This window comes from Peromyscus maniculatus, chromosome X (genome assembly GCF_049852395.1).
Source record: "Peromyscus maniculatus bairdii isolate BWxNUB_F1_BW_parent chromosome X, HU_Pman_BW_mat_3.1, whole genome shotgun sequence".
Taxonomy (NCBI): Eukaryota; Metazoa; Chordata; class Mammalia; order Rodentia; family Cricetidae; genus Peromyscus; species Peromyscus maniculatus.
This window is the reverse complement of record NC_134875.1, coordinates 42,955,194-42,969,173: the sequence shown is the minus strand read 5'-3', so window position 1 is coordinate 42,969,173 and position 13,980 is coordinate 42,955,194. Positions and strand designations below refer to the sequence as shown.

Below are 13,980 nucleotides of genomic sequence, written 5' to 3'. Positions count from 1 at the left end.
CTCACATGGTACTTAAAGATTTTTAAAAGAATTTCTACAACATCATATCATAAAAAGTAAAAAACAAAATTAGGAAGACTCTCCCAACTAAAAACACCCAGGCCAGGGAGATTCAACACAGAATTCTGCCAGACTTTCAAAGGAGAATTAACACTAATACTCCTCAAGTTGTTCTATAAAATAGAAAAAGTAGTAACACTTCCAAATTTGTTTGACTAAGCCAGCATTTCCCTGATACCAAAACCAGTCAAAAACCCAACAAAAAAGAGAAGTATATAGGCCAATCTCTCTGATGAACATAAACACAAAAATTTCCATTAAAATATTTGCAAGCCAAATTCAAGACCACATCCAAAAGATAATTTGATTTCATCCCAGAGAAGCAGGGATGGTTTGATACATGTAAACCAGTAGATTTAATGCACCACAGAGACTCAAGAAGTGAAGCCTCCCGAGCAGCTCATTAGATGCTGAAAATGCCTTTAGGAAAATCCAACATCTCTTCATGACAGAAGCCCTTGAGAATCTAGGGATAGAGGGTTAATATTTCAACCTAATAATGGCAATATATAAGTCCCCTGTCAACTGGTCTGAGGTCACAATTGTAATTGAAACAAAGATTATGTAAATGTTAAGTTTATATTTGTAAAGTCATGGTTTTTGTACAAAACTACTGCCTTTCCTCTTTGATAGCTACAGAATTACACTGGCATTATAGGCAGGGTGGTAATCATACAGATGTTGCAACTGGGTTAAGGGAAAATTATTTGTTAATATACTTTGTAAGAATACACTCACATATGCAGCATACACCCACACCCACCAACACACACACACACACAGACACACACACAAACACACACACTATAAGCCCACAAGAAACATCATGATAAATGGAGAAAAACTGAAATCATTTCTGCTAAAATCAAGAACAAGACAAGAATGGCCACTCTTTCTACTCTTTTTCAATAAATTCTTGAAGTCCTTGGTGGAGCAATGAAACAAGGTGATAAAGGGGATACATATAGGAAAGATAGAATCTCATACACCTATGTGAAGACATGATTCTACACATAAAAGATCCCAAAGACTCCACGGGATAAATAGAGCTGAAAAATATATCCAGCAATGTTTTAGGATACAAAATTAAAAAAACAACATCTCTAGTTTTCCTGTATATAGATGAAAATCATACCAAGAAACCATAAAAACAATCCATTCACAATAGGATCAAAAATAACTTGGAATAAATCTAATCAAGGAAGATAAAGACTTGTACAATGAAAACTTTACACACGGAAGAAAGAAATGAAAGACAAAACCAAAATCTGGAAAGACCTCTCATGCTCATAGTCTAGTAAGATAATAGGGTGAAAATGTCCATCCTACTGAAAGTAATCTATGTATTCAATGCAATCAGGCAGGCCCAGCAGACGGCGGCTGAAACACAGTTGCAATAAAGACCAGAAACTGAGCTATTACCCACTGAAGAGCTGGTGAAAACAAGCTCTTAATCAAGAGCTTGGAACAGGGGTGCCTTTAATCCCAACACCCTGGGAAGAAGCTATCTCCGAGGGACAGAACCAGAATGATTCTGAACGTTCCTTCTGAGGCCAACTCAGGGCCCAGCTGCTGATCCTGCAAAACCCAACAACTTTGAGATGTTGGTGAGACTACTCTGCTCAGCTGAACTCCATCTGGGAGAGGATTCCGATCCCTACAGTTTGAAGTCTGAAGAAACAAGATCAACTGAGGAGTTGAAGAATGAACAAAATGTGACCTGGGAACACAGAAAAAGGTGATGCCCAGCAACCAAACCAGATCACCAGAATCATAAGTATAGACTTCACCAACTGAGATCAGCTGCTCTTGAAGAAACAGTCCAATAGCACCAATTTAACCAAGAACTCCTAGTGAACCAAGACTAAAAATTAGAACAAGAGAGGCACTCTCAGACACAGACACCACCTGCACGGAGCAGAGGAAGAGATGAGTAGACGCCAGTGCAAAAATACAGGCAACAACATACAGACCTATATGGCAACATCAGAACCTAGTGATTCTATACCTGCAAGACCTGAACATACAGGTCTGAAGAAACAGAAGAATTCAATCTTAAAAATGACTTTAAGAAGATGATAGAGGCCCTTAAAGAAGAAATAAAAAATTCCCTTAAAGGGGAAATAAAAATTTCCCTTAAAGAGGAAATAAAAAACTCCATTAAAGAGGAAATAAAAACTTCCCTTAAAGAGGAAATGAAAAACTCCATTAAAGAGGAAATAAAAAACTCCCTTAAAGAAATGGAAGAAAAAATGAACAAAAAATGGGAAGAAATCAAAGAAAGCTAAGAAAAAGCAATTAAACCGATGAAAGAAACATTCCAAGATCTGAAAAATGAATTTGAGACAATAAAGAAAACACATGCTGAGGGAATGCTGGAAATAGTCATCCTGAATATACAAACAGGAACTACAGAGATAAGCATAACCAACAGATTGCAAGAGATGGAACAGAGAATCTCTGACCCTGAAGACACAATAGAGAAAATAGATACGTAGGCAAAGAAAACACTAAAGACAAAAAAGTCGTAACACAAAACGTCTAAGAAATTTAGGACACCATGAATAGACCAAAACTAAGAATAATAGGGATAGAAGAGGGAGAAGAATACCGAGTCAAAGGCCCAGAAAATATATTCAACAAAATCATAGAAGAAAACTTTCGTAACCTGAAGAAAGAAATACCGATGAAGATACAAGAAGCTTACAGAACAACACATAGACTGGATCCAAAGAAAAAGTCCCCTTGCCACATAATGATCAAAACACTAAACACACACAGAACAAAGAAAAAATATTAAGAAACACAAAGGAAAAAGACCAAGTAATATATAAAGGCAAACCCATCAAAATAATACCAGACTTCTAAATAGAGACTATGAAAGCTAGAAGGTCATGGACAAATCTTATGCAGACACTAATAGACCAGAGATGCCAACCCAGATTATTATACCCAGCAAAATTCTCAATCACCATAGGCGGAGTGAACAAAATATTCCAGGATAAAACCAGATTTAATCAATACCTGTTCAGAAACCCAGCCCTACAGAAAGCACTAGAAGGGAAAATCCAACCCAAAGAAGCTAAACACATCCATGAAAAACCAAGCAATAGATAATCCCACACCAACATACACCAAAGAAGGACAACACAACACAACCACAAAAAAATAACAGGAATTAACAATCACTGGTCATTAGTATCCATCAATATCCATGGTCTCACCTCACCTATAAAAAGACACAGGCTAACAGAATAGACAAGAAAACAGGACCCATCCATCTGCTGCATACAAGAAACACACCTTAACTTCAAAGACAGACACTACCTCCAAGTAAAGGGCTGGGAAAAAGCTTTCCAAGCAAATGGACCTAAGAAACAAGCTGGTGTAGCTATCCTAATATCTAATAAAATAGATTTCAAACTAAAATCAATCAAAAGAGATCAGGGTGGACATTACATATTGATCACAGGAAAAATCCACCAAGATGAAGTCTCGATTCCAAACAGTTATGCTCCAAATACAAAAGCACACACATTCATAAAAGAAACACTACTACAGTTTAAAATGCACATCACACCCCACACATTAGTAGTGGGAGATTTTAACACACCACTCTCACCAAAAGACATATCTACCAGACTGAAACTTAACAAAGAAATAAAGGACCCAACAGATGTTATGACTCAAATGGACTTAATAGGTATCTACAGAACATTCCATCCTAACACAAGAGAATATACCTTCTTCTCAGCACCCCATGGAACCTTCTGAAAAATTGACCACATGCTTGGCCACAAAACAAATCTCAAAAGACACAAAAAAAATTGGAATAATCTCCTTTATCTTATCAGACCACCAGGCCTTAAAGGTAGACCTCAACAACAACAAAAATTATAGAAAACCCACAAACTCATGAAAACTGAATAATGCCCACCTGAAACATCAATTGGTCAAGGAAAAAATAAAGAAATAAATTAAAGATTCCCTAGAATTCAATGAAAATGAAAGTACAACATACCCAAACTTATGAGACACTATGAAAGTAGTGCTAAGAGGAAAATTCATAGCTCTAAATGCACACCTAAAGAAGATGGAGCAATCCCATACCAAGGAATTAACAGCACAACTGAAAGCTCTAGAACAAAAAGAAACAAACTCACCTAGGAGAAATAGACACCAGGAAATAATCAAATTCAGGGCTGAAATCAATGAAATAGAAAACAAGAGAACAATACAAAAAATCAATGAAACAAGAGTTGGTTCTTGAAAAAAATCAACAAGATAGACAAATCCATAGCCAAATTAACCAAAGGGCAAAGAGAGAGCACCCAAATTAACAAAATCAGAAATGAAAAAGGAAACATAACAACAGACAAGGAGGAAATCCAGAGAATCATCAGATCATACTTCAAAAACCTGTACTCCACAAAAATGGAAAACCAGGGAGAAATGGACAATTTTCTGGATAAATACCACATACCAAAATTAAATCAAGACCAGATAAACCATTTAAATAGACCAATAACCACTAAAGAAATAGAAACAGTCATCAAAAGTCTCCCAAGCAAAAAAATAGCCCACGACCTGATGGTTTCAGTGCAGAATTCTACCAGACACTCAAAGAAGAACTAATACCCATACTCTTCAAAGTGTTCCACACAATAGAAACAGAAGGAACACTACCAAACTCTTTTTATGAGGCTACAATGACCCTGATACCCAAACCACACAAAGATGCAACAAAGAATGAGAACTACAGACCATTCTCCCTCATGAACATTGATGGAAAAATACTCAACAAAATATTGACAAAGCGAATCCAAGAATACATCAAAACAATTATCCATCACTTCCAAGTAGGATTCATCTCAGGGATGCAAGAATGGTTCATCATATGAATATGTGTCAATGTAATACATCATATGAACAAACTGAAAGAAAAAAACCACATGATCATCTCATTAGATGCTAAAAAAGCCTTTGACAAAATCCAACACCCCTTCATGATAAAGGTCTTGGAAAGATCAGGAATACAAGGAACATTCCTAAATATAATAAAGGCAATTTATAGCAAGCCAGCAGCAAACATCAAATTAAATGGAGAGAAACTCAAAGCGATACCACTAAATTCAGGAACAAGACAAGGCTGTCCACTCTCCCCATATTTATTCAATGTAGTACTAGAAGTTCTAGCTAGAGCAATAAGACAACAAAAGGAGATCAAAGGGATACAAATTGACAAGGAAGAAGTCAAACTTTCACTATTTGCAGATGATATAATAGTATACATAAGTGACCCGAAAAACTCTACCAGGCAACTCCTACAGCTGAGAAACTTCTTCAGTAAAGTGGCAGGATACAAGATCAACTCAAAAAAATCAGTAGCCCTCCTATACACAAATGATAAAAGGGCTGAGAACGAAGTCAGTGGAACATCACCCTTTACAATAGCCACAAACAATATAAAATACCTTGGGATAACACTAACTAAACAAGTGAAGGACCTTTTTGATAAGAACTTTAAATCTCTAAAGAAGGAAATTGAAGAAGAAATCAGAAAATGGAAGGATCTCCCATGCTCTTGGATAGATAGGATTAACATAATAAAAATGGCAATCTTACCAAAAGCAATCTACAGATTCAATGCAATCCCCATCAAAATCCCAACACAATTCTTCACAGACTTGGAAAGAAAAATACTCAGCTTCATATGGAAAAACAAAAGACCCAGGATAGCTAAAAGAATCCTATACGATAAAGCAACCTTTGGAGGCATCACCATCCCTGACCTCAAACTCTACTATAGAGGTATAGTAATAAAAACAGTTTGGTACTGGTATAAAAACTAACATACGGACCAAGGGAATCGAATTGAAGACCCTGACGTTAATCCATGCACACATGAACACCTGGTCTTTTATGAAGGAGTCAAAACTATACAATGGAAAAAAGAAAGTATCTTCAACAAATGGTGCTGGCATAACTGGATGTCAATATGTAAAAGATTACAAATAGATCTATATCTGTCACCATGCACAAAACTCAAGTCCAAGTGGATCAAAGACCTGAACATAAATCCAATGACACTAAAATTAGTAGAAAAGAAGGTAGGAAGTTCTCTTGAATGCATTGGCACCGGTGACCATTTCCTAAATATAACACCAACAGCACAGACCATGAGCACAACAATTAATGAATGGGACCTCTCAAAATTGAGAAGCTTTGGCAGGGAGAAAAACACTGTCAATAAGACAAAAAGACAGCCAACAGAATGGGAAAATGATCTTCACCAACCCCACATCTGACAGAGGATTGATCTCCACAGTATATAAAGAACTCAAGAAACTAGACATCAAAATACTAAACAGTCCAATTAAAAAATGGGCTAAAGAGCTAAACAGAATTCACAAATCAAGAATCACCATTGGCTGAAAGACATTTAAAGAAATGTACAACATCCTTAATCATCAGAGAAATGCAAATCAAAACGATTCTGAAATACCACCTTACACCTGTCACAATGGCTAAGATCAAAAACACCAATGACAGTCCATGTTGGAGAGGATGTGGAGCAAATGGAACACTCCTCTACCGTTGGTGGGAATGCAAGCTTGTACAACCACTGTGGAAATCAGTATGGTGGTTTCTCAGAAAATTAGGAATCGAACTACCTCAAGACCCAGCCATCCCACTCTTGGGCATATACCCAAGGAATGCTGATTCATACCATTAAGATACATGCTCAGCTATGTTCATAGCAGCACTATTTGTAATAGCCAGAACCTGGAAAAAACCTAGATGCCCGTCAACTGAAGAATGGATGAAAAAAAGTGGTACATATACACAATGGAGTACTACTCAGCAGAGAAAAACAATGAAAGCATGAAATTGGCAGGCAAAAGGATGGAACTAGAAAAAAATCTACCTTAAGGTTATTTTTTTTAGTATTTTTATGTTTTGCATTTGAAGGTTTATCCAGGTCATCTAATTCTCTATCAAGACCATTCTTCTTTTTTAATCCATAAGGGCACTGTTGGTTTTAGACTGCATCACCATAAGATTCATCTTGTTAGAAGTCTCACTCTGAAATATCCACCCTTAATTATTTTCATCAAGAAAGATCTCATTAAAGAGAATAATTGATTTAACTCATCCTGTTCTCTGACAATAATTCAATAGACACAAATACATTAATAAGTATTGATTTATTGGCTAAATATCAAATTACCTGACATTGTTATTCAGCAAACAAGAGTATCATCAACTCATACTATCAAATGTTTTTATAGACTCAAATGAAGGCAAATATCAGATTTCAGAAGCTTTCTGGTTGTAGCAACGCCCGCGTTTACTACACATTCACCATGACCGAGCAAGAGGCTGAGGATTAAAAAGAGAGACAAGACAGCGGGTCTTTCCTCTCAGTAGAATGCCCCCTATTGATGGAGGGAGGAGACCTTAAATACAGACTAACAATACAGTGGAAGAACCTGGGAGGGCAAAAGTTTGCTACGGATGTTTTACACTCTAGCACTACATCAACATGCAGGATACACAAACAAGGAACCTGCAGTAAGATGTTTAGGAGGAATGAAATCGGCAGGGAATTAGCATAAGGAGGACATCTGATCGAGGTCAGCAGGCAAGGCAACAGCTCCCCAAAACCGGGGGCCAGGGCCCAACAGGTCCCTACTTTTTACTAAAAAAATGAGCTCCTGCCTTAGACTTCTTTCACTCATCCTGTTGGGGGTGGGGGCACTGGAGGTCTAAGAAAAGGCTGTAGTGATGTAGTCCATTCATTCTGAACTGTAATTACCTCAGGTCTCATTGAAACAAATAATCTAACAACACTGGAGAAAGTGTCTTATTGATTTTTCTTTAATTGTTTTTTATTAGTTTTTTTTGACAGTTTCTTACTATGTGTTTGATCATATTTATCCCTGCCAACTATTTCTCAACTCATTTCCCCACTTTCCTACCCACTTAATTTTGTCTCTTCTTAAAATAACAACAACAAAACGTTTCTTTAAGACCAAAGTGTAGTGCCAGATATCCTTGGGTGTGTGTTCTTCAGCTGGAGCAATGTCAACTTCCCAGACCTACACTCTTAAAAGGAAATTGCCCTTCCTTTCCCAGCAGATAACACTTGTCAATAGCTCCTAGACATAGACCGGGACTGTGTGCCCACCTCCCACTTCCATGCTGGGATTTGGTCTGCCTTGGGCTTGCACAGGTTTGTTTTCTTTTTCATGGTGTTGCAGTTTGTGTGAGTTCATATGTGCATCTGCCCTACTGTGTCCAGAATTTCCTTGTATTCCTCCACCACCTCAGATTATTATACTCTTGCTTTGTCCTCTTCTTCAATGATCTCTTAAGCCTGTGAGGGGAGGATGAGGTTCCCTTTAAGGCTGAGCATTCTTCTGTCTCTTATTCTCTGCACCTTGGCCAGTTGTTGGCCACTATGTTAACCACTGTTTACTCCATTTTAGAGCTCCTTAGATGAGGAATAAGAGATACATTGATCTACGGCTGTAATGATAAGTCAGTTTAATACTATGTGCATTTACAGTATAACATAACAGTAATAAGTTCTCCCCTAGGGCCTATGACTGCTAGCTGTATGTTCTTGGTCTGATAATGCTGTAGTATGGGTTTCCTCTTGTGGAAAGGAACTTAAATCCAATCAAAAAGTGGTTGGTTACACCAATACTATTTGAGCTACTAATACACCAATGGCCATGTGTTATGCTGATCATTGTTGTAGCTCAAAGGTTTCATAGATAGGTGTGACTGATGATGACTTTTCTCCTTTGGTAGCCTGCATAGCATCTTCCAGCACATGAAAAGAAGCCAGTAGGAATTAAACATTTAGATCATTACCAACTTGATTCTGCCATGTTCTATGACTCAAGTATGGGTAACTTCAACAGTAGGGTTAATGAAAATAAAAGGCCAAATGTTATGACATTATGATTTTTCCTGTTATATAAATTAATTTTAATAAATTTTACATTTGTTCAATATGTTAAATAAATATATTATAAGCTTGTAGTTTCAGGTACTTTAATTTTTCACTAGTGAAATTTATTAGAATATTATGATTTTTTTGCTATTGTGTAAATTAATTTTGATTCATTTTAAATTTGTTCACTGCTAAATAAATATTTTACGTGCTTCTATTTTTGACTTATATGTTTTAAATGTTTATCTACATTTTATTTAATTTTTAAATTTTAGAAATGAAAAAAAATCACATCCTTTCCTTCTCTATTTCTTTCCCTTCCATATCCTCTCCTCCTGGATGCCTCTCAAATTTATGTTGTCTTTTCCTTGATCATCACATGCACACACACACACACACACACACACACACACATATGCACAAATATATAAATACAATGTTTCCAGTCTATTTCGTGTTGCTTGTATATGTACTTGATTTCAGAGGTGACCACTTGATATTGATAACCAGTTAAAAGGGTGATCCCTGGGGAAGACTAATTCTTTAGCAGTCTGTAGTTCTTTGTTTAGAGGTGGAACCCTATGAGATTTCCCGCTTCAAGTTAGCATATTGATTGGATTGTCCTTATTCAGGTCTTGTTTAGGCAGTCATATTGTTGAAATATCATGGGTGAAGCTTCCCTTTCATTTCTGGTTCCTACAATCTTTCCTCTTCCTCTTAATGATGCTCCCTGAGCCTTAGGTGCAGGAGTTTTGTGTGTGTATCTTGGGGCTAGAAACCCCACAATCACTTGTTCTCTGACATTGAGTGGTTGTGATTTTCTGCAATGGTCTCTCTCTGTTGCAAAGAGAAGCTTTTTTTGGTGAGGGGTGAGAGCTACACTTTTTTGTAGGAAGTGGAATTCACTTAGGAATTGTACTGTCAAGTGGTGGTACTGCATTCTCCTGTATGACACATGCCCTCACTAGCCCCAGCTAATTTCCTAGCTTACAAGTACCTGGCAAGATATCCGTGCTGTTGAGTAGGCCTAAGTCGAATTAGAGAGCTGTTGGTGCGGTTTCAGCAGCATCGGTGGAACGTACCTATTGGGGAGTTCCGATGACGAATTTTTAGACAATAACAGATTCTTGAGCTGAGCCATAAGTGTGGTTGGAAATTGAAAGTGAACCGGAAGGGAAGTAGGCATTTCTGTTCGCAGAAGTCCAGTGGCTTCCAAAACAGATGAAATGTGGTCTGAGGGATGGTGTGACTACAAGCGACTTCCAGGAAAACAAGCGCAGGGATGGTATGACTGCAAGCCACTTCCAGGAAAACAAGCGCCTCCTTGGAACCATCCCAGTGATGGCAACCATAGATTAATCAATGTTGTGCCAAAGAGACCGCCTCTGGGAGACAAGAGATCTTCTCTGCTAGCCAAACCCAAGGAAGGAGGCTACAGTAGATACTACTGTCATGTTGATTACCAAGAATGGGGCAAGGGCCGCTGTTTTACTCAGGATCCAAGAAGAGCCCCACCCTACAAAAGAGGCCATTATGGCTACCGATGGTCAAGAGATGAGTATTCCACAAGCCAACAGCCTCAATACAGGGCCATGAGAAACGGCTTTAGAAGAAAACGTTTCTATTCTTCCCATTATTCAAGACAACGCTCTCCCCATAAACGGGGCGCTCCTTTTTTGAGAGAATCTCGTGTGGGCAGGAAGGACTCCCTACACAGCAGATTTGGATCCAGTCTCAGCAGTAGAAGCAGAATCCGCTCCTTCCATCAGTTTCGAAAGAGACGTAAAGAGAGAGCCATCCAGTTTTTGAAAACATCAAGAGATACTGTGCCCTCAAGTTCTTCATCCAAGGTGTTAAAAAGCCCCAGCCGGCTGACTGAGAAGGAACAGGCTGATGCCGCATGCAAGAGGGCTAATGAAAATCCCAAGCAGTCAGAAGAAAATAACTTGGCTGAAATTTCCGAGTTTGAGATGGGATCCAAGGCACCATTACGTATCAACCAGACAGAAGAACCCGAGTCAAACACAACAGCTGGCCCAGAATTGTGTGAAGACAGCCAGCTTAGCATTCGCTCAAAAGCGATCGCATCAAAAATCACTGAGATTGAGAAGGTTTACCGACAAGACTGTGACACTTTCGGGATGGTGGTGGAAAGGCTGGTTGAAAAGGATCCTTCGTTAGAAAAATCTATACAGTTTGCAATGAAGCAGAGTTTGCATGAAATAGGTGAGCAACGTGTTGAAGAACTCAAGCATTTCATTATGGAGTATGATAATTCTACTCCAGATTTTGGAGACCCTTTTTAGAAGAATTAGGGCTCGGTTCAAAAATTGTGTAAAAGCTTCTAGATTTCTTACCTTTGGATTGTTTGCTCACCCTTGATGCATGGGGGTGAAGCTTGGTCCTGCCTCAACTGAATGGAAGTACTAACCCTTTTGGAGGAGGGGATGTGGGGAGGGTTTGCTGTTCCCCAATGGAAGTACTAACCCTTTTGGAGGAGGGGATGGGGGGAGAGTTTGCTGTTCCCCAATGGAAGTACTAACCCTTTTGGAGGAGGGGATGGGGGGAGGGTTTGCTGTTCCCCAATGGAAGTACTAACCCTTTTGGAGGAGGGGATGGGGGGAGTCTTGGGGGGAAGGAGCGAGGAGATGGAGGAGGGGTGTGAGGGTTATCTGTGGTTGGTATGTAAAATGAATTAAAAAATTAAAAAATAAAGCCAGTTCATGTACACGGCATAAGTTCTGGTCCCATTGCCAGGGGAGTGGATAAGGGGAGCTTGGGGGGAAGCAGGAGAAGGGGAGGGAGGGAGAACAGTGATTGGTATGTAAAATGAAAAAAACATAAATAAAATTTAAATAATAAAAGAAACGTGGAAGAAGACAGCAAGGCCAGCTGAGCTCCCCTCACCTTGTAAGTGAGTCAGTGAACAAGTGAAGAGACAATTAGGACATTCCACTCACTTCTTGATCCTTCCCAGCATAGCACTGAGCCACAATTCCCAATTTGTAACAATAGGTACATTAAAAATCACGGCTTTAATTACTGCCCAATATCATTATCTTCTTTTTTGAGTCAGGGTTTTACCATCTAGACCTAGCTAGACTGAAAACCATGTGTAGTCTGGCTTCAAACTCACAGAGATCCCCCTGCCTCTGCTTCCTTTATTCTGAGATTAAAAATATGTGCCAGCATCTTCAGTATTCTGTTGGTTATAGCCAAGATGTAAGTGCTGCTGTTGCATCACTTTTTCCTTTGGTCCTCCAGCTTACAATTAAAAAATGACATGGAGACATATTATTAATTATAGGCTCAGCCTATCGCTTATGCTTGTCCCACTAGCTCTTATACCTTAAATTAACCCATTTATATCAATCAATGTTGTGCCTCATGGCTTTTTACCTCTCTTCCATCTTGCACCTCCTGTTTCCTCTCCACGTCCCCTGGTGTCTGTCACACGCCTAGATTCATCTCTCTTGCTCTCTTTCTTCCTGGAAGTCCTGTCTAACCTCTTTCTGCCTAGCTATTGGCCATTTGGATCTTTATTAAAGCAATCAGAAGGTGCCTTGGCAAAGACACATCTTTACAGTGTACAAAATAATTATTCCACAATACATGCTTAGCAGTATTTTGCTAAGCTCTTCATTGGGGTACTTTGATGTCACAGCTGGGTAGGTGTAATTGTTGTTTCCTTCCCTTGGCTGCTTGCACAGCACCCAGGACTATGAAAACTAGTCCTCGGTGTGCAGACATTCAGATCAGATCCAGCTTGGATCCGTTCTGTCCTGTGTCTGAAGTACATGGTATTTTCAGCAAGAGAGACTTACCTCCAACTTCTGTGAGACAGCCAAGGGCAATGTCCATATCCCATATTGTAGCAGGAATCTTAAAAGTTCTTATTAATAAAAACAAACCCGGGACTAGGTATTAAGGTGAATGCTGAAAGATCAGAGAAACAGAAGCCACAGTCACCTCAGCTTGCCAATTCTCAGCTGATCCTGTTTCCTCAAACTGGAAGTCGCTGAGTCTTCATCCGAATGGATCTCAGCTGATCTGCACAGCTCAAAATCCTAAAACCTTAACCAGCTCTAGTTCCTGGTTTTTATGCCTTATATACTTAGCTGTTTTCTGCCATTACTTCCTGGGATTAAGGTGTGAGTCACCATGCCTGGCTGTTTCCAGTGTGGCCTTGAACTCACAGAGATCCAGATGGATTTCTACCTCTGGAATGCTAGGATTAAAGGCGTGTGTGCCATTTTTTTCTGGCCTCTATATCTAGTGGCTTTTCTGCTTTCTGACTCCAGATAAGTTTATTAGGGTACACAATATTTTAGGGAACACAATACCACCACATTTCCCCCTTTTTTGTATAAAATTAAAAAAGCTTATAACTAATACAAGAAAAATTATATCCAATAAGTATATACAATATATACAGTCAAGAATTACATTAACGATGTCTAGTCCATTAACATTTGACAGATTCAAATGAAAAACTCCATTAATATATAACAATGTCCAGTCCATTAACATTTGACCAATTCAGACAAAAAATTCATTACTTATCCTATTTAAAACAAGTAGTTCCTTTTTAAAAGTAGATTCAGTAACTGAACTTTATATGTTATCATCTCCATATTCTATCTTTTTTCTTTTCATAATAGATTCAATAATCTACATTTGTCATTTTTATATCTTCTCTTTTTCTTTTTAGAGTAGATTCAATGATGTACCCATTTATCCTATTATTTATTTTTTTCTTCAGAGTAGATTAAATGATCTACCGCATATCTATATTCTCTTTTTTTTCTTATTTTTAAACAAAAAATCTGACTCTATTCTCCTTGTTCAGCTTTTTTCCTGACCATTAACAATTAACAACTTGTAACCAACCATCATAAGCAATGACAATATCCATAACTCATTAAACAACTAAAAACCTCCCATCCCAACTCTTG

The 13,980-nt window shown here is 38.3% G+C and overlaps 1 protein-coding gene across 2 annotated transcripts; it reads left to right on the top strand.

Moving 5' to 3' along the window:
• Positions 1 to 10,617: 10,617 nt before the first annotated feature.
• LOC143270784 (periphilin-1-like) lies at positions 10,618 to 11,331 on the top strand. Of its 2 annotated transcripts, XM_076561893.1 has the most exons (2): positions 10,618 to 10,875; positions 10,996 to 11,331. In XM_076561893.1, exons 1-2 carry the CDS (start codon positions 10,618 to 10,620, stop codon positions 11,329 to 11,331), a joined length of 594 nt encoding a protein of 197 aa, XP_076418008.1. The 2 variants fall into 2 exon arrangements, with proteins under 2 accessions (XP_076418008.1, XP_076418007.1); XM_076561892.1 differs by having other exon boundaries at positions 10,618 to 11,331.
• The last annotated feature ends 2,649 nt before the right edge of the window (positions 11,332 to 13,980 follow it).